The sequence below is a fragment of the Gossypium arboreum genome, chromosome 9 (genome assembly GCF_025698485.1).
Source record: "Gossypium arboreum isolate Shixiya-1 chromosome 9, ASM2569848v2, whole genome shotgun sequence".
Taxonomy (NCBI): domain Eukaryota; kingdom Viridiplantae; phylum Streptophyta; class Magnoliopsida; order Malvales; family Malvaceae; genus Gossypium; species Gossypium arboreum.
In genome coordinates this window covers 51199030-51221338 of record NC_069078.1, presented here as the reverse complement: position 1 = coordinate 51221338, position 22309 = coordinate 51199030, and the positions used below count along the sequence as shown (strand labels likewise).

Here is a 22309-nt window from a genome sequence, read left to right as displayed (position 1 = left end):
AACAAGCGTTGCTTTATTTTAGAGCTATTTTAATATTGCTTTAGAAAAGAGTTGGTGGAAAAATATTTTTAAAATTAAAGTATATAATATTATTGTCAAAATGTGTTTTTGAGAAAATAAGATGTTTGTTTTAGATACTAACTTCTAATGTCATATGTGATGTATGTGATTTTACGATTTAATATTTAATTAGTTTTTAAAATATTTGTACTTTTAATTGTAGCAATTAGAGTAAAATAATATTTCTTTTTGAATTATTGAATATAATTAAAATATATTAACTTATAAATTCAGATATTATAATAGAAAATTTTAAAATAATAATTAAAGTATTTTTAACATATTTAGTTTTACTTTATGTAATTAATGCAAAGTAATATTATTAAAAATAAGAACTAATTAACATAATTAACTCTAATATTATTTAAGCGATAATCAATATGCTTAGAATTCTATTCAAATATTAACTCTATTTTCCTCAATTATATTAGCACAATCTTTTAAAAAAATAAAATTAACACAAATTTGTTAATGTCAAAAATTATAAACTTATTACTAGAAATCTTATTATACACGTATGCGTGTGGGAACCATAAAATAGAATACAAATGTGTGCTTAAAACAACATAGAATAACTATTGAGACAATAATACATGAAATATGTATGATATTAAAATAAATAAAATTAGATTAAATAGTTTATGAGTCTGTGTTGAATTAACTTGTGACATCACTCAATCAAATACATTATGATGGAAATAATAAAATGTGCATAATTAAATTAAAATGTATAAAAATATTAAAATAAAGCTTTAACTAAACGGTAAATTAAATGTTTTATTAATGCAGTTGGTTTAAGTTCAAATCTCATCATATGCGTGTTTTTTATTGGTTTTTTAAATAAAAAGACTAAAATACCCTTAAGTAATATAACTTATTATAATTATGAAAGGGTATTCTTGTAATTTCCCTAACCAAGTTGGTGACTCGGTTGAGGGTGACACCAACTCAAGTAGGAGCTTAAATAATAGTAAGTATAGATATATACAATTGATGAGATAATAAATTGTTCATATTTGTAATAGCCAATTTGGGTCTGACCCAATTACAAAAATAAATCCCAAATAAACAAATTTAAAAGTCCAAATAATAAAAGTCCGTTACAAAATCAGACCCAAACTCAAACCCAATTACCAGGCCTGAAATAAACTAAACCCTAGCCCATTATCTTTAATTTTTTTCAGCAGCCACCCTAACCCTAGCCACCAAAGTTCAGCCGCCACTCCCCCTCGACTTTTGGCCTCCCCTCGACCACCACGCCCCTGACCATTGCCCCTTCCACGCGTCGCAACACCTGCAACCAAATCAAAAAACAGTAGCAAGAAGGCATGCGATCGACAGAGAAATAAATGGCAAAATAACAAAAACCATGAAACCAACAGTTTTTAGATTGGCTTTAAAAGCCAATATCTTTTCTTTGTAAACGGTTAGGAACATAAAAAAATAAAAAAAAGCAGAATAGAAGCAAAGGCAAAGGTTGATTTCGATTTACTTTTCTTGTTTTCTTTCGATTTACTTTTTATTTTTCAATTCTTTATCAAAAACGATTTTAAATAGAAACATAAACAAAAAGGGAGAAGAAGAGACTCACCGGTTTCCCACGGTTGCAACGCCGGAGGGTCCTCCTCCGTTGTCAAAATCGAACCTCGAAGGGGTTGAGAACCATCTCTATTCAACTCTTTTTTTTTCGGGTTTTGAGGGCTGGTTTCTCTTGGGTGTTTCAAGACGAGGCTAAAGGCCCATTTTGGCGCATCGCAGGCCACTGAATACGGTAGTGGTGCGGCGGTCGGACGGCGGCAATGATGGGTATATGAAGCCCTAGCCAAAAAGAGAGAAATGGGGGAGACAAGGGGAAGGAGAGAAAGCAAAAAGCTTTCTGTTTTCTTAAAAAAAAAAAAGGGGGGCTAAAAATGAAATAAATAAAAAACGAGTTTTGGTTTAAATGATGATGATGAAATGAGCCGTTTGGTGTAGTGGGGGGTTTGTGCATTCTCCTTAAAAGGGAGATTTAGGTGATTGGTCCTTCCCCTTTTCAACCTCCATTCAATCAGGCCCCATTTTCTGTCTTCTTTTGTTTTTTTAAATTTAGCCCTCAGATCCTGTTTGGTTTTCTTTTTTATCCCTAATTAACTTTCTAGTATTTATACTTTTATACCCCATATTTTAATTTATTTTTAGCCATGTCCTAAATCTATTTAATTCATTTATTAACCCTTTTTAAATGTTTCATTTACATGTTATTTCAAATATTTTATATGTTACTTATTTACATCTATTCTAACTTATTTTAATGTCTTGATTATTCAAATTCTTATTATTTATCTTAACTTGCTTTATGTATATATATGTTACCTTAATCTATTTTATATGTATTATTTATTTTTTATTCCTTACCTATTATATATATGTATACATATAGTTTATTTCAAGCTTTTAGATATTTATAATTCTTTAAAATTATTATATATTTATTTTAAATTATTTTATATTTTAAGTTATTGTATATTATGTATTTCAAATAACTCTCTTTTATTATCTTTGAACTGTTACTATTACAAAGTATATTTATATTGTCTATTTTAATTCTTTTACGTATTATATATTTTAAACTTCTTATTTATTACTTTTAAATTAACTTATATATTATTTATTTTAAAATTATTTTATATACCTTATTTTAAACCCATTCTACTTATTCCATATTATTTATTTTACACTTTTATTTATATATATATTTTCTATTTTAAAATTATTCATATGTATCTTTTTTATTTGCTTTGTGTAATATAGATTTTAAAATTCTTTTACATTATTTATTTTAAACTCGCTTTATGCATTTTTCATTTTAAATTGTTTTATTATTTACTTTAAAATTATATATATTATCAATTTCAAATCGTTATATCCTTTTTTATATATATATAATAGTTAATTCTTAGATGTCTTGTATATTACTTATTTTAAGTTTCTTTTACATAACATTTATTTTAAACTCATTCATATATTAATTATCTTAAATTATTTTACATATTATTCATTTTAAACTTTTCCGTATATTATTTATTTCAAACTTTCGCCTATATTACCTATTCTAAAATTGTTTATACATATATTCTATTTTTAAATTGTTTTGTACATTGTTGATTAACTTTCTTTTTCATTATTTATTTTAAATTCATTTCTTATCATTTTAAAATTTGTTTTACGTTTTATTCATTTTAATTTGCATTGTAATTTTTTTTAATTTAATTCATTTGTCTTTGATTATTAATGATTAGTATTTAAATAATGTATGTTGTGTGATTATTGCCATTGTGTATTTTAATTGTTTACTTCATATTTTTGCATTATTGTTATTCACTCGTATAATATTTTATCCATGCATTATTATTCTATGCACATTTACTATATTTCTATTTCATATAATCGCCTCATAAATCAAGCCTCGTTATATTTATCCAAAAAATTATTTTGTTTTAATTCAAACAAATATTGCACATCGTTAAATATCATACGCGCTATATTTCAAAACGAAATTTCAAAACAAGGCAATGTTTCGCGTTTTGGAACATCGAGGAACCGTGCCCTAACTTACGGGGTTTCGATTTTCTCGTTGGTCCTAAATTGCCAAATATCCTTTTGAGTTTTAAAATACACGGAATTCCAATTAAAATTAAAGACAACTTGCGCTCAGGTGTTCATAGTATCGTGTAACTTACGGGATGTGATACTTCGATATCTCGAGACGAGGAAATCTTTAGCAATCACTTTGATTTAATTCAAACTTTTTAAAATTAACGTTAATAAAAAGGATCGTATTTTAAATCTATTCCCAATTTTCAATTTTCGACATTAAGACACTAATTAATCAATTCGGTACAAATTTTTCGGGCGTGTCGAGGGTGCTAATCCTTCCTCGTACGTAACTGACTCCCGAAGTTGTTTTCTTGAATTTCGTAGACCAAAATGCCGTTTTAGTAAGCTTAATTGTTTTATTAAAACAAAGGTGATCCGATCACACCTAATAAAGATCGGTGGCGACTCTCGTTTTAATTTTCGTTTTCAAACAAAGTCGATTCCTGTTTTCAAAAAAATGGTTTCGACAGCTTGGCGACTCCACTGAGGACGTTTGAGAGTTGAGCCATAAAATTGATCAATTTTTGTTCTTTGTCGAAATTTGAAATCTGTTTTAAACTTACCGTCATTTCATTGCATCACTTCATTGCATTTCCTCTGTGTGGTCTCTGTCTTTTTATATGATTGGCTTTTTGTTCGACTCTTTTAAGTATACCTTTTCGCATCATATTGCATTGCTGGTCAATTTTACCCCTTTAACTGAGAGTGAGAAACTACTCATTCGTGAGGTCTTCACCTCCGTATAGGATAGTGGATCGCTTTCGGGATACATCCGTACCTACGTCTTCGTGAGGTGTTCATCTCTGTATAGCCATAGGGAAATGTATTCCCCTGAATTGAACTCGGTCCGTATGAGCCTATAATGGGTGAGGATCGAGGAATCTGCCGGTTCAGGTACCTTTACTCTAGAACCAAACCACATGTAACGAGCCCTAAGAGCCTACCCTAGGTAGAACCATGCCAAACCTTAGTGGTTACCCGAATAGGTGCTTCATTATTTCCTGTCTGCTTTGAGTTCTATTCTTTGTATATAATAATGACTTGTTGTGTTTTGTTGTTATTGCATGGCATCTCATCATAAATGGGTGTTGGTTCACGTTCGGTTACTAAATAGAAGAGTTTAGCATGGAAAAAGGGTTTCTTGATAGAGTGAAGGATAATGCGGCTGTCCGAGTGTGGTCCGAGAAGACACAACAAGAGAAAGGTGATAGTTTGACCGAGGGATACGAGTCAGAGTTGTGGGATTTCACCCGTATCAGTACAACTCAGAATGACCTGCAAGAACTAAAAGAGATATGGAATAGTTGGAACGACAATATCAAGCAACTCTTTTACTGTAACTACGGCGACTTACCCTATCTGCTCGATGTAAAGGTGGACAAACATTTGTTTCGAGCCCTTACGCAGTTTTGGAACGCCGCTTACAGTTGCTTCACCTTCAGAGAAGTCGATTTAGTACCTACTGTGAAAGAATACATGGCGTTACTTAATTGCCCAAAGATTCAGGCTGACAGGGCCTATTCAAGACCTGTTAACGTCCCTCCCTTTTTGAAGAAATTGATGAATATCACGGGGATGAGCGAGCAATGGGTTACAGCCTGCATCAAGCAAAAAGGGGATAGTAAGTGCATTCCTTGGAAGAATTTGAGGGACCTAATCCTTGCGCATCCGGATTCATAGAAAAGGGTCGACGTTTTTGCCTTAAACCTCTACGGTTTGATCATCTTTCCTAAGGCACTCGGACACATAGATGAAGTCGTCTCAGATTTATTCGATCGACTTGATAAAGGTACCACACCTGTCCCGGCAATCTTAGCAGAAACTTTTAGATCCTTGAATGCATGTCGGAGAGCGGGCGATGGAAGATTTATTGGTTGTGCACAGCTTCTTTTAGCTTGGTTCCATAGCCATTTTTGGAAGGTGGAGAAGGTCTCCTATCGGGTTTTCTCTAAAGACTATTCCCCATTAAGAGAATTAGTGGCCACATCGAGACGAGATGACATCTCAGAAGAGAAATGGATAACTATTCTCCAGAATTTGCAAGCTGAAGATGTGGAATGGAGGGCTCCGTGGTTAATCCCTGGCGAGATTTTATATAGGTACAGTGATTTTGACTGGGTCCCTCTGGCTGGAATATGGGGAGCTGTTGGATACGCTCCACTGCTTCTGTTAAGGCAGTATCGATTAAGACAGTTTATACCGGTGACATAAGGGTTAGCACAATGTGAGTTCCCCTATAAAGACAACAATTATAAGAGGAGGGTTCGTGAAATATCAGATCTTGGAACCAAACTTGAAGAATGAAAGGATTCACCGCAGGCCCAATGACGACCCCTGAGTATGAATGATGGTGGGGTAGGAGAGTCAACGATAACATCCCTAGACTGAATCAAGGAGACACTCGACCGATAGAAGAGCATTTACGAGTCATCCCATCCGAGTTAGAGATCATTAAACAAGACTTTGAGAAAAGGAACTAGGAGTTGGGGAAGAAGATAGGATAGCTAGAAGAAGAAAAAATGAAGTTGGGAATAGATGTTGATATCCACAAGCTAGAGGCCGAGAAGTTAAGGAAAGGAAAAAACAAAGCCGATGAAGATTTGGATAGTCTGAAAATCGATTACAAAAAGTTGCGTATGTCGATAATAACTGCTGGTCTGGGTAAAACGTCGGAATAATGGCGTTAAGAGATTAAAGAGGAAAAAACTAGAGCGGACCATTGGGAGAAGAAGTTTCAAGATGTCCGAGTGTGGGAAGACGCACTGAAAAAGAGTTTGTTGGAGAGCCAAAGTGAAAAGGAGAGGTTACGTGCTCGGATGGCTAAATTGGAAAGATCACTACATCAACATCGTAGCCGTAACTCCGTAATTGAGCTGAAGGCTAGTCTTAGTAGGATTGAGGAATTGAAAGGAAGGGTAGAAGAACTCGAAACGGCGCTACGAGATAGCAAAATACGAGTGGAGCTTCTTGAGGCAAACAACGACCATTGCAGGGAACAACTTCATCGCTTTTAAGACCATATTAGAGATAGAGACTATGTCATGAGTGAAGCTGTGGCTCAGGTTCGGGAGGTAGCCGATCACTTGCAAACCTTAGCAGTTCAGGCTGATGTACTGAGCTTAAAGTACGAGACAGAATCAGATCGACGCTGAAGCTTAGCTTGGCTTCTTAGGAAGGTTAAGGCTTTGGGCATTAGGGCAAAGTCGTACATGTAATCATCCGTTCTATGTAAATAAATTTTTCTTCTAGTAAAGTTCTTTTAATGAAATTGAATCAGAATCAATGCCTCTTTTTGCATTCATTCATTTGCATTACATTTCATCATATGCATTAAATTTCACGAAAGGACCCTGATTAAACAAAATTATTTCAGTTAATCTAGAAACCAACAAGAATCAACCAACCAAACACAGCTACAATACCAGTCGTAAAACCAAAGAATGGATCAGAGATTAGAAAGGATAGAACAAATGCAAAGGGATATCCAAGAGCAATTACAAGCACAGATGCAAGAGCAACTGGCTAAAATACAACAAGATATGAGGGAAAAAATAGAAGAATCCCAAAATAATCTGATAGGCCAGTTGGCGCAGTTGCTGGTTAGAGAACGCGAAAAGGAGAAGAACACTATGGGGAATGATAATGAAGACCCTATCTATCCTCTAGTCTTTGCTCTGGTAAATACTCAACCACAACAGGAGGTGCACCCACGAACAATACCCGTCACTATCAGGCCCCAGCAATACCAGGCCAATGCCTCGACACCAATGAATATTCCTATAGGTTCGGGCTCTAATCCTAGGGATAATCCAGCTAATCCATTTGTCCCAGACCTTGATGACGTGGCAGAAATGGGGAAAGGAAAAGTAAACCTGACAAAACAACTCGATGATCAGTGTAAATGGCTTGAAGAAAAATTCAAAGCAATAGAGACTGCTGATTACCGTGGAGAGATCGATGCTAAGGACTTAAGCTTGGTGTAACGCCCCATACCCGAGACTGTTGCCGGAGTCGAACACGAGGTGTTAACGGACTTAATTCATTACTTAAACAGCTCATACAATTTATTTTAAAATTTCCAGACAAGCTGTCTAACTGCATCACAGTAGCTTTAAAAATCATATCTCGAGTTCCAAAACTCAAAATCCAATTCCGTAAATTTTTCCTGAAACTAGACTCATATATCTATCTAGTAATTTTTTTCTAGAATTTTTGGTCAGGCCAATTAGTACAGTTTATTAGTTAAAGTCTCCCCTGTTTCAGGGTTCGACTACTCTGACCTCTGTGTATTACGAATCAGATATCTCCCTGTACAGAGCTTCAATGACTATACCGTTTGTTTCTAATAAAACTAGACTCAATAAGGAATCTGTACATATAAATCATGACTTATAATTACCTTTTTACAATTTATGGTGAATTTCCAAATTCAGAACAGGGGATCCAGAAATCACTCTGGCCCTGTTTCACAAAAATTTAAACATCTCATAAAATATAACTCATATACCTGTTTTGTTCCATTCATATGAAAATAGACTCATAATTATTTAATTCCATATTTTATTCATCATCTAATTATATCTCTACTATTTTTAATGATTTTTCAAACTTACGTCACTGCTGCTGTCTTAATCTATTTTATGGTAAATTTTACCTATTTCATGGTTTCCATGGATTAGCTAGTAATTTGACATACATAACACCAAATATGATCATGATTAGCCATTCCAATGGATAATCATTACCAAGCATTTCCATACCACTCAATAACCATATCATAAGACCATATATACAAAATGATTATAATGCTATACATGCCATACTCAAAATATACAAGCCATTATGCCAAGATGGTATACGGATAGTGTGAGCGAGCCTCCGACCGTTCCCGATTTCCGAGCTGGCTTGTCAAAACTACAAGGAATGAAAAGGAGGGAGAAAGCATAAATGCTTAATAAGTTCACATGCAAATAGCAAGTAACATAACCATATAAGCAAACATAAAACATCATTTGCATAATCATCACCAAGACATTCATATCACATTTTCATTTATCATCTTACCATATTGTTGTTATATCGATTTTTCAACCCGAGGGTTAAGTACATACCTGTTCAAAGTACCCATTTCATAACACTTACCAATACGTCTCTTTCATCTTGAGTATTCCTCCATTTCAGTAGAACTTTACCCGTTGAACACATCGGAATATAATTCGGATACATGGAAAGTTTGCACAAAAGTGCCACATATGTAGCCAAGCTACCATGTGATCCGCCCATAAGCGAACTCGGACTCAACTCAACGAGCTTAGGCGTTCGCATCCATAAGTGAACTTGGACTCAACTCAACGAGCTCGGATGCCTAGTTACATCTCACGAACTCGGACTCAACTCAACGAGTTTGGACGCTCGCATCCATAAGTGAACTCGGACTCAACTCAACGAGTTCGGATGCCCAAATATCCCAGTGACATGTCACTTGTATCCTAATCTATTCCTAAGGTTCAAACGGGCTTTTTTCCTCGATCTCACATCTTTGCCATCTTCCACGGAATATCAAAATCGATACTTCGGTGATAGTTCATACTCATCAAGTAATTCACATAATTACATATTATTCAATAATAACCACAAAGCATAATATTTCATGATAATAATCGGCATCATATCATATAAACAACATTAAATTGCTTAAAATGACAATTATGTTACTACATTTACACATGAACTTACCTCGTATGCGAAAATGGGTACTTTTACCATTTCATCCACAACTTGGTATTTTCCCCATTTTAGCCCGAATTTCAGTTTTCCTTGCTCTATCATTTAAAATATAGTCTAATTAGGACTCACATTATTCAAATTGATCGAAAATCATATTTTGGAAAAATTACAATTTTGCCCCTAAACTTTTGCATATTTACACTTTTTCCCCAAAGCTCGTAAATTAAACTTCAGCCTATTTTCTTATGTTTTATGACATGCTAATCATTTTTCCCTTCTATGGCAACATCAAATTCTCACTCTAACATGTACTTATGACTATTAGGTATTTTTACCGATTAAGCCCTTTTGCTCGTTTTCACTTAAAACCGAGTAGCACAAGTTGTCTAACATAATTTAAAACCTCATATTCTATCATAAAACACCAAAATACACAAATTTCACCTATGGGTATTTTTCCAAATATAAACCCTAGGTTAAATTATTGCTAGCATAAGCTAAATCGAGCTAAGGACTCAAAAAAAATAAAAATCATTAAAAACGAGGCTAGAACGGACTTACAATCGAGCTTGGAAGCTTGAAAAACCCTATACATGGTTTCTCCTTGCTATATTCGGTCATGGGGTTGAAGATGAGCAAAATTGGCTTTTAATTTTGTATTTTAATTCATTTTACCCTAAATGACCAAAATGCCCTTACTACTAAACTTTCCAAAATTCCATCCATGTCCAATTTTGTCCAAGACTTAGAAATTGGTAAAATTCTATTTAAGACCTCCTAATTAATATTTCAAAACAATTTCATACTAGAAACTTCTAGAATGCAAGTTTTGCAAATTATTCGATTTAGTCCCTAATTTCAATTTAAGCACTTTATGCATAAAATTTCTTCACAAAATTTTCACACAATCATGCAATCATATCATAGACATTAAAATAATCATAAAATAATTATTTCTATCTCGAATTTTGTGGTCACGAAACCACTATTCTGACTAGGCCCAAAATCGGGATATTACAACTTTCCCCTTTAGGGATTTTCGTCCCTAAAATCTTACCGTAAAAGTGGTCTTCACTTTTAATCTCATATTCTGTGTCAAGAACTTGCACTTAGACTGCACTCCAATACATCTCTTCAATTTCTCATATGATCTAAAAGCTTACAGTCTCAACTCTCAACTGTTCTTAAATTTTCAACCTTTCTCAGTTTCCCATGATATCATGACATAAAACCCGGATCTTAACTTAATTAATGGAGACCGGAATTCCAAGAAATCCAACAATCAAAGAGACCTGAAATTCCATGAATCTGATGAGTAGGACTTCATTCAATACAGATATGATTTATAGATCTTGGCAAACATTTAACAATAGGATACATCATATTTTCCTCTTTTTGCCATGGAAATAATTCTGATATGGCCTCAAGAATAATCCTTCTCATTTCCATCCCAATATCAACACTGACAAGGATAATTTTGATAGATCCTAATGCTCGGCTTTAACCCCTTTAACAACTCCGATTTTATGTAACATCGAATGCTCTAAACTATCACATTACCTCACTGTCTTGAAACACATCACAATTCATACAACAGTACATTACTGAAAATCAGGAAGTTTTTATTCAATGTAGACTAGTCTAGTTCAGACGCTTCGGTTACCAATATTCTTATCTATCCCAACTTTGTCAACATGTAATAAACTTTTCAGCTTTCACAAGACGAAAACCTTATCATTCGTAGTGACTTTAACTAATATCCAACTCTTTCTAATAAATATACACTTCTCGTTCAGACTATTTACTCTTTTATCAGTACAAAAATGAAATTATATTATCAGACTTGAGAAAAATAATCCTGACATAATTGTCACATGAAATCTTTCAAATAAATAATTCACCATACCAACTGAAACTCGCGCTTTTATCACCTATGCCTTTACTGATGTCAAATCCTTACACAGAAATTAGAAAAATCCCGATACTAAAATCACCACATTACCAAGATCAAATTAGAAGTATAGTCATATTTGACATGATTATCACGAGCTGAAGAATGTACTTCGAACATGAGTCATAATTGACAAATTATATAACAAAGATAACAAGAAACCTGAATAGAAATCCAAGATAGAGAAACCCGGAATAAAGAAATCCAGAATAAAGAGATCCAGGATAAAAAAACCCAAGATACGATACTATGCCAGAGAATCGAAAACCAAACTTATAGAGAAAATACGGAATACCCCGATAATTCTTCAAAGAAAGAAAGTCCAGAAGAAAACATCATTTAATCCCACTGAAATCAAATATAACAAGATCAATATATCTTCTCAAACATATATATCAGATGAAGCATCAAGTAGAAGAAACAGAATCATAATATCATACGTATTCTTTCATCAATTCTTATCAGACGAAATGAAATAGAATACCCGATGAAATAGAGCAATATAAATTATAAACCAGTCAAACTACCAATGCTTTCATCCAACACCAGAATTAGAAGACATTCCCATATAACAAGAATTTCTTCAGAAGATCAATAGCCATGAAATATTTCGAGAACGGTAAACACATAGAACATCTCAAAAGAGATCTAAATTTGTCCAATCATAATCATCACACTCAGATAGTTCATATTTCAAATATCATTTCCCAACTAGTTTTGTCGTCACAAATTTCATATTAAACCATTCACTAAAGAAGGCCGCCTCAATAAATTTCGATTTACACTTATCTCGACCTTGCACCCGAGTAATTCGATTTACCAAAGAGAATTCCTTCTAACTGGACAAGGTATAATTCCAATAATCTTTATATCAATCCGATACTTTATCGGCTCGACTTTACTTATCAGCTCATTTTCAATCTCTAATCATATTTATAATTATTCTATCACCGAACTCTTTGGGTTCTCAACCGAAACTTATTCAATACAAATCTCATGAAATTCCATTATAAGTACCACTTGGTAAGGGGAGGGTTGTAGGACCTCCGACTCGACTTTCTTATACATACACATATGACACAACTTCCATCATCATAACAACATCATCAAAATCATGTCATTCATTCAGGCAATGCAACATTCATGTTGGCTTACACAAATTTTCCTATTGTCCCATTTAGACAATAAACTTATGCATACATTCTATGTTTTCTAGATAGCTTTACTTATCCATTCATTTAATTAAATTAATTCATGCTCATGACATCATATAAGGCCAAACAAACATAGATATTTGCATCACAATCACAACTTTCATTTCGTGCATCATCATATACATATCATTACAATCATATAATTCACCCAACAATTTAACATAGATAAGTTCATTTCATTATAATCCTTTATCTCATAAAAATTATATACCATTAACATTCATCAACATTCGACATCCAATCAAGACAAGGACATTTTCATTCAGATCATAATATTATGACCTTTATTCATACCTCTACTACTTTCTAATTATTCCGTTCATCTTATCAAGTAAGCGACATACACTACATCATATGAGCATTAAGCAAATATGGATATTTATCACATATGTATCATAAACTTTTATTCATACTTTTCTGAACCGAGACTTATCATAATCATAATTTTTCAAATACCTTCACATAACATTGAACATGGTCGGCGAGCTTCGGTTGGAGAGTACCTGCCTAAATAAGACGGTACTCATACGCGCTTGGAAGACATCACACTATCACGCATCGCTGGCATGTATAGCTAAACTTTTACACATGCTAGGTTAGTCCGAGAACCGCCTAAACCAGCTCGATACCACTAAATGTAACGCCCAAGACCGAGACCGTTGTTGAGTCGAACACGAGGTGTTAACGGACTTAATTCATTACTTAAACAAATTTCATACAATTTATTTTAAAATTTCTAGCACAAGCTGTCTAACTTCATCACAGTTGCTTTAAAAATCATATCTCGAGTTCCAAAACTCAAAATCCAATTCCGTAAATTTTTCCTGATACTAGACTCATATATATATCTAGTAATTGTTTTCTATAATTTTTGGTCGGGCAAATTAGTACAGTTTATTAGTTAAAGTCTCCCCTATTTCAGGGTTTGACTACTCTGACCTCTGTGTACTACGAATCAGATATCTCTCTGTACAGAGCTTCAATGACTATTCCGTTTGTTTCTAATAAAACTAGACTCAATAAGGAATCTGTAAATATAAAGCATGACTTCTAATTACCTTTTTACAATTTATGGTGAATTTCCAAAGTCAGAATAGGGGATCCAGAAATCGCTCTGGCCCTGTTTCACAAAAATTTAAACATTTCATAAAATATAACTCATATACCTGTTTTGTTCCATTCATATGAAAATAGACTCATAATTATTTAATTTCATATTTTATTCATCATCTAATTATATCTCTACTATTTTTAATGATTTTTCAAACTTACGCCATCGTCTGCTGTCTTAATCTATTTTATGGTAAATTTTACCTATTTCATGGTTTCCATGGATTAGCTAGTAATTTGACATACATAACACCAATATGATCATGATTAGCCATTCCAATGGCTAATCATTACCAAGCATTTCCATACCACTCAATAACCATATCATAAGACCATATATACAAAATGATTATAATGCTATACATGCCATACTCAAAATATACAAGCCATTATGCCAAGATGGTATACTGGATAGTGTGAGCGAGCCTCCAACCGCTCCCGATTTCCGAGCTGGCTTGTCAAAACTACAAGGAATGAAAAGGAGGGAGCAAGCATAAATGCTTAATAAGTTCACATGCAAATAGCAAGTAACATAACCATATAAGCAAACATAAAACATCATTTGCATAATCGTCACCAAGACATTCATATCACATTTTCATTTATCATCTTACCATATTGTTGTTATATCGATTTTTCAACCCGAGGGTTAAGTACATACCTGTTCAAAGTACCCATTTCACAACACTTACCAATACATCTCTTCCATCTTGAGTATTCCTCCATTTCAGTAGAACTTTACCCGTTGAACACATCGGAATATAATTCGGATACATGGAAAGTTTGCACATAAGTGCCACATATGTAGCCAAGCTACCATGTAATCCGCCCATAAGCGAACTCGGACTCAACTCAACGAGCTCAGACATTCGCATCCATAAGTGAACTCGGACTCAACTCAACGAGCTCGGATGCCTAGTTACATCTCACGAACTCGGACTCAACTCAACGAGTTTGGACGCTTGCATCCATAAGTGAACTTGGACTCAACTCAACGAGTTCGGATGCCCAAATATCCCAGTGACATGTCATTTGTATCCTAATCTATTCCTAAGGTTCAAACGGGCTTTTTTCCTCGATCTCACATCTTTGCCGTCTTCCACGGAATATCGAAATCGATACTTCGGTGATAATTCATACTCATCAAGTAATTCACATAATTATATATTATTCAACAATAACCACAAAGCATAATATTTCATGATAATAATCGGCATCATATCATATAAACAACATTAAATTGCTTAAAATGACAATTATGTTACTACATTTACACATGAACTTACCTCGTATGCGAAAATGGCTACTTTTACCATTTCGTCCACAACTTGGTATTTTCCCCATTTTAGCCCGAATTTCAGTTTTCCTTGCTCTATCATTTAAAATATAGTCTAATTAGGACTCACATTATTCAAATTGACCGAAAATCATATTTTGGAAAAATTAAAATTTTTCCCCTAAACTTTTGCATATTTACACTTTTGCCCCAAAGCTCGTAAATTAAACTTCAGCCTATTTTCTTATGTTTTATGACACGCTGATCATTTTTCCCTTCTATGGCAACATCAAATTCTCACTCTAACATGTACTTATGACTATTAGGTATTTTTACCGATTAAGCCCTTTTGCTCGTTTTCACTTAAAACTGAGTAGCACAAGTTGTCTAACATAATTTAAAACCTCATATTCTATCATAAAACACCAAAATACACAAATTTCACCTATGGGTATTTTTCCAAATATAAACCCTAGGTTAAATTATTGCTAGCATAAGCTAAATCGAGCTACCGGGACTCCAAAAACGTAAAAATCATTAAAAACGAGGCTAGAACAGACTTACAATCGAGCTTGGAAGCTTGAAAAACCCCAGCCATGGTTTCTCCTTGCTATATTCAGTCATGGGGTTGAAGATGAGCAAAATTGGCTTTTAATTTTGTATTTTAATTCATTTTACCCCTAAATGACCAAAATGCCCTTACTACTAAACTTTCCAAAAATTCCATCCATGTCCAATTTTTGTCCAAGACTTAGAAATTGGTAAAATTCTATTTAAGACCTCCTAATTAATATTTCAAAACAATTTCATACTAGAAACTTCTAGAATGCAAGTTTTGCAAATTATTCGATTTAGTCCCTAATTTCAATTTAAGCACTTTATGCATAAAATTTCTTCACAAAATTTTCACACAATCATGCAATAATATCATAGACATTAAAATAATCATAAAATAATTATTTCTATCTCGAATTTTGTGGTCACGAAACCACTATTCCGACTAGGCCCAAAATCAGGATATTACACTTGGTCCCAGATCTGGTGCTCCCACCAAAATTTAAAACCCCGGAGTTTGAAAAGTATAATGGGATGACTTACCTTGAAGCTCATATTACGATGTTCTATCGAAGGATGGCAGGGTATGTTAACAATGATCAGCTGTTGATCCACTATTTCCAAGACAGTCTGATCGGATCTGCGGCCAAGTGGTATAACTAGCTCAACCATGCCCAAATTGGTTCATGGAAGGACTTGGCTCAAGCTTTCATGAGACAATACGGCCACGTGATAGACATAGCACCCAACAGAATTACATGACAAAACATGAAAAAGAAGCCAAGTGAGAGCTTCAGGCAGTATGCCCAACGATTGAGGGAAGTAGCGATGCAAGTCCAACCACCCCTATTGGAGAAGGAAACGAACATGCTTTTTATCAATACCCTAAAGGCCCCATTCATTAACCACATGTTGGGAAGTGCTACTAAGAGCTTCTCGGACATAGTGATGTCTGGGGAGATGATAGAAAACGCGATAAGATATGGGAAAATTGAAGCGAGAGAGAGTACTAAGAGATCAACTCCGAGAAGGAAAGAAAATGAGGTGAACAATGCGAGCGTATACAATAAGGGTTATTCTAAGCCAGTCACAGTAAGCCAGCCGAGGGCAATGACTACTAGCCATCAGGGCTCCGCAAGACAAGGTTCCAACCCAAGGCCTAACACAGAAAGAGTCCAATTCACGCCAATCCCAATGAAGTATAGGGAGCTTTACCAGAATCTGTTCGATGCGCATGTGGTGTCTCCATTTTACCTGAAACCCATGCAACCTCTATTCCCTAAGTGGTATGACGCAAACGCTCAATGCGAATACCATGTAGGAATCTCGGGGCACACAATTGAGAACTGCACGGCCTTCAAAAAATTAGTCGAAAGGTTCATAAAGATGGGCATTGTAAAGTTTGATGATCCCATAGGACCTAATGTGGCGGGAAATCCGTTACCCAGTCATTCAGACAAAGGGGTAAACGCGATAGTTGAAAATGGAAGGAGGAGAACTAAGATGGATGTATCAGAGGTAAAGACTCCGTTGAGATGGGTTTGGAAGAAAATAGTGGAAGAAGGTTTACTTATACAAGATTTAGGGGAGAAGCCCGAAGGAGCAAAGCACTACTGTGAATTCCATGACGAGGAAGGGCATAAGATCCAAAAGTGTAATGAATTCAGGGATCTAGTATAGAGATTGATAGAAAATAAAGAGATTGAATTCTTTGAGTATACTGAGGGCCCGAAAGGAGAAGATGTGTGCACGTCGGAGCAAGAGCCAACCAACAAAGTCCATGGGGTCAGTCACCCGGTGGTAATTATATCCCGACCAAGAGTGAGTGAATTCGGAGTACCAAGTGTGCCAAAAGTCATAATCTAGAAGCCCGTTGCTTTCCCTTATAAAGATAGCAAGAGTGTGCCTTGGAACTATGACTGTAACGTGACAACCCCGGGAAAGGAGAACCCGGTTGGCACTTCAGAGGAAGGTCAAGATGAAGGTTTCTATACTCGAAGTGGAAGGCGTTATACCTCGAATACAAAAGCAGAATCAGTTAAAGGAAAATCCGTGGTTGTTGAACAAAGAAGGGAGAAGACAACCAGATCGGAATCACCTGTCAATGACCCTGTAACTAAAAAAGAGGCTAAGGAATTCTTAAAGTTCTCAAGACACAATAGTACAAATGTGGAGCAATTGCACAAACAGCCAGCTCGCATATCGGTACTAACCTTGCTCTTAAGCTCAAATACTCACTGCAGTGCATTGATGAAAGTTTTAAACAAAACATACATTGCGGATGATATCTCTGTCAACAAGCTTGATCGTCTGGTCAATAACATCAGCGCAGATAATTTCATTTTCTTTAATGATGATGAAATACCACCGGGAGGCATGGGATCTACAAAGGCCCTGCACATCACCACTCGCTGCAAGGGATACTCGTTGCCGGGGGTACTGATTGATAATGGATCAGCGTTGAATGTTCTGCCCTTGTCCACGCTAAATAGGTTGCCAGTAGATAGCTCCCACATGAAGACATGTCAAAACGTCATGAGAGCATTCGACGGTACTGAAAGAAAAGTGAGAGGAAGAATTGATATACCTCTCTTGATTGGCCCAAATACATATGAGGTGGACTTCCTGGTAATGGACATCAAGCCATCGTACAACTGGCTGTTGGGGAGGCCGTGGATCCACTCAGCCGGAGCAGTACCGTCGTCACTACACCAAAAATTAAAGTTGGTAACTGAGGGTAGGTTGGTAACGATAAACGCGGAGGAAGACATCATTGCATCCGTTACCAATGGCGCACCGTACGTGGGTACGGACGATGAGGCAATAGAATGTTCCTTTCGATCGCTAGAATTTGTTAATGCTACATTCATTGTCGAAGGGAACAAGATCCCAATGCCCAAAATATCCAAAACTATGAGGATGGGCCTGCGATTGACGGTCGGCAAATGAGCCCTGCCAGGAAGAAGATTTAGAAGATGCCTCCTAGGAAAGATCGAGGTACCAGTGCAAAAGGAAAAACGAGACCGCTTTGGCTTAAGATTTAAGCCTGATGCGAAGCAAAAGAAGAAAGAGTTAGAGAAAAAACAAGAGAGAAGAATAGCGCGTCTGCGCGGTGAGGAGGTCAAATGGGAACCAATTACCTTTCCTCATTTATCCAAAATATTTGTGTCGAGAGGAACTATTTACCCCGAACAGAAGATGACAAGAAATAAAATGGTTGAAGAAATGTTGGGGAGTTGGAGCATCAACGCTATATCTGAAGAAAAAGCCGAAGAAGAGAATTTATCGAGAATTCGCCTTACATCCCTGAAAGTGTTTTGAACAATTGGACCGCAAAGGAGATCCCTATAACTTTTAGAATTAACTCAGAGTAATGTTCAAAACAAGCTTATTGATCTAAGCCTAGGGGCAATAAGAATCCTTTTATGAAATAGGCATATGTCCAAATATTGTTATTTCAATAAAAAATACATTTTTGCGTATCATCTTGAGTAAATATTCTTTTATTCTTTCTACTTCATTCATAATCATACCACACAAATCAAATATTCTTAGATTCTTTTGTTCTTTGGATTTCTCTCTTCATCCATAACAGGTCTCTAGATATCAATGATATGAGTAATGTTGCTACTGAATCAAAGACTCCTTTCGAGCAAGATTTGTGTATGGAGGATACTGAGGATTTTGAAGATGACCGAAATTGTAACCTATCTCCTGATTTGTTAAGGATGGTAGAACAAGAGGAGAAACAAATCCTAACTCACAAAGAGTCGGTAGAAATTGTTAGCTTAGGAGAAGGAAAAGAGGTGAAGATTGGAGCTAGTATCACTGTAGAAACAAAGCAAGACCTCATCGAGTTACTCCGAGAATTCAAGGATGTCTTCACATGGTCATATCAAGACATGCCCGGATTGAATACTGATATCGTGGTATATCAACTCCCCATAAAAGAAGAATGTAGGCCAGTTCAACAGAAACTCCGAAGGATGAGACCCAATGTTTTGTTGAAGATAAAAAAAGAGGTTAAAAATCAATTTGACGCCGGTTTCTTACAAGTGGTCAAGTACTCAGAATGGGTAGCCAATATAGTCCCAGTTCCTAAGAAAGATGGAAAGGTACGAATGTGCATGGACTATCGAGATTTGAACAAAGCCAGCCCAAAAGACAACTTCCCGTTGTCTCACATTGATACATTAGTGGATAACACGGAAGGTTACTCACTCTTCTCCTTTATGGACGGTTTCTCGGGATACAACCAGATAAAGATGCATCCTGAAGACATGGAAAAAACCACATTCGTAACTATATGGGGGACGTTTTGTTATAAAGTGATGCCGTTCGGACTAAAAAATGCAGGAGCGACATATCAGAGAGCCATGGTAACTTTGTTCCATGATATGATGCATAAGGAGATCGAAGTCTACGTCGATGACATGATTGCAAATCCAAAATAGAGAAGGAACATGTGCAAGTCCTGAGGAAACTATTCTTGAGGTTAAGAAAGTTCCAACTAAAACTCAATCCCGAAAAGTGTACCTTCGGGGCCAAGTCAGGAAAATTGTTGGGATTTATAGTTAGTGAGAAGGGAATTGAGATTGACCTGAATAAAGTAAAGGCTATACAAGAATTACCCCCACCGCGCGCTCAAAAAGAAGTTCGAGGCTTTCTAGGAAGACTAAATTACATCGCTCGGTTTATTTCGCAACTAACGCAGAAATGTGACCCGATATTCCGTTTCCTTAGGAAGCATAACCCAGGTGTTTGGGATGAGGAGTGCCAGAAAACTTTCGATAAGGTTAAGCATTATCTGTCCAATGCCCCAGTACTGATGCCACCTTGTCCGGATAAACCATTTATATTGTACATGGTAGTGTTCGAAAACTCCATGGGATGCGTGCTAGGCCAACATGACGAGTCAGGAAGAAAAGAAAAAGCGATATACTATCTCAGCAAGAAATTCACCGAATATGAGACAAGATATTCATTGATCGAGAAGTTGTGTTGTGCTTTGATTTGGACAACTCGAAGACTGAGACAATACATGTTGTACCACACAACTTGGCTCATCTCAAAACTAGACCCTTTGAAGTACATGATGGAGTCAAATGCTTTGAACGGAAGAATGGCTCGTTGGCAAATTTTGTTTTCTGAATTTGACATAGTCTACGTGAACCAAAAAGCTGTAAAGGGGAGTGCAACAGCAGATTTTCTAGCCAGTAGAGCTTTAGAAGATTATGAGCTGTTAAGCTTTGATTTACCAAATGAGGATCTAATGTATGTTGCAACCATGGAAGAAAACTCTCAAGAAGACCATCCTTGGAAGCTAAACTTTGACGGGGATTCAAATGCTGTGGGGAACGGGATCAGGGCAGTTTTAGTATTCCCAAACAGAGATCATTATCCTTTCACTAGTAAATTGGATTTTGACTGCACAAACAACATGGCAGAATACGGGGCATGCATCATGGGCATCCGTGCAGCCATAGAACGTAAGATTAAAGTATTAGAGGTATACGGAGATTCTGCATTAGTGATCTATCAGCTTAAAGGTGAATGAGAGACAAGAGATCCCAAGCTAATCAATTACCGAAGGCTGGTTCTTGAGTTAATTGAAGAGTTTGACGATATCACTTTCTGTTACCTCCTACGAGATGAAAATCAGATGGCTGATGCCTTAGCAACCTTAGCTTCTATGATCAAAGTGAATAAACAAGAGGATGTGACGCCTATCCAAATGAGTATTTATGAGGCTTCGGCTCATTGCTGCAACATCGAAGAAGAAGAAGAGAAAGATGATCATCCTTGGTATCAGGATATTTTGCGATATGTGAGGAGTCGTGAATACCTAGACCAAGCGACTGAAAATGATAAGAGGACATTAAGAAGGTTAGCCAGTGACTATGCCTTGGATGGAGAGATCCTATATAAAATATGTAACGCCCCCACACCCGAGAACGTCACCGGAGTCAAGCTTGAGGTGTTACCGAACATAATTTATCGAATTAAGAACTTCGACTCATTTATTTCTACATTCACAGTTTTCTAGCTACCTGTGTCACAGTTACAAGAAAAATCATATCTTGAGTTAAAAAACTTGAAATCAAGATCCGTAAATTTTCCTTAAATCTAGACTCACATATATATTTACAAATTTATTTCTAAAATTTTTGGTTGGGCCAATTAATACAGTTTATTAGTTAAAGTTACCCCTGTTTCAGGACTTGACTAGACTGACCTCTGTTTACTACAAACCATATTTCTCTCTGTGAAAAGTTTATATGACTATGACGTTTATTTATTCCGAAACTAGACTCAATAAGGATTCCAAGAATATAAAATAAACCACCTAATTATTTTTTTACAATTTATGGTAAATTTATAAAGTTGGAACAGGGGATCCAGAAATCGCTCTGGCCCTGTTTCACTAAAATTCAAATATCTTATAACATATAATTCCTTTACTTGTTTCATTTGTTTTATATGAAACTAGACATAACAGGCTTCAATTTCATGTTTAATCCATTACCAAGTTCAATTTCTATGATTTTTAGTAAATTTTCAAACTCATGTCGTGTTGTGTGCAATACTGCTTATGGCAAATTTCATCTTTTCATGAGTTTTTATGATCTAGATAACATATTAAACTTCCATGACATCAAACATGATCTAACTTAGCATTTTCCATGACTTATCATTATTAAGCATTTTCTCAACCAAATCATGGCCATATCACAAAATTATTTACACAAAATAGGTGTATTGCTATACATGCCATACTTA

The 22309-nt window shown here is 35.5% G+C and overlaps 2 protein-coding genes across 2 annotated transcripts; both read left to right on the top strand.

Moving 5' to 3' along the window:
* The first annotated feature begins 16297 nt into the window (after positions 1-16297).
* LOC108455291 (uncharacterized) lies at positions 16298-18478 on the top strand. The gene is made up of 2 exons (XM_017753871.2): positions 16298-17183; positions 17421-18478. The coding sequence occupies exons 1-2, from the start codon at positions 16298-16300 to the stop codon at positions 18476-18478; spliced, it is 1944 nt and encodes a 647-aa protein (XP_017609360.2).
* Positions 18479-20624: 2146 nt separating this feature from the next.
* Positions 20625-21086, top strand: LOC128280440 (uncharacterized). The gene has a single exon (XM_053018584.1). The coding sequence runs from the start codon at positions 20625-20627 to the stop codon at positions 21084-21086; it is 462 nt and encodes a 153-aa protein (XP_052874544.1).
* Positions 21087-22309: the final 1223 nt, after the last annotated feature.

Excerpts from the sequence above, each read along its gene's own strand:
- LOC128280440 (XM_053018584.1), top strand. The coding sequence starts at position 20,625 with ATGGAGTCAAATGCTTTGAACGGAAGAATGGCTCGTTGGCAAATTTTG.
- LOC108455291 (XM_017753871.2), top strand. The coding sequence starts at position 16,298 with ATGAAAAAGAAGCCAAGTGAGAGCTTCAGGCAGTATGCCCAACGATTG. Across the intron at positions 17,184-17,420 it reads AGGGCATAAGATCCAAAAGT|ATAGCAAGAGTGTGCCTTGG; the intron begins GTAATGAATTCA and ends TCCCTTATAAAG.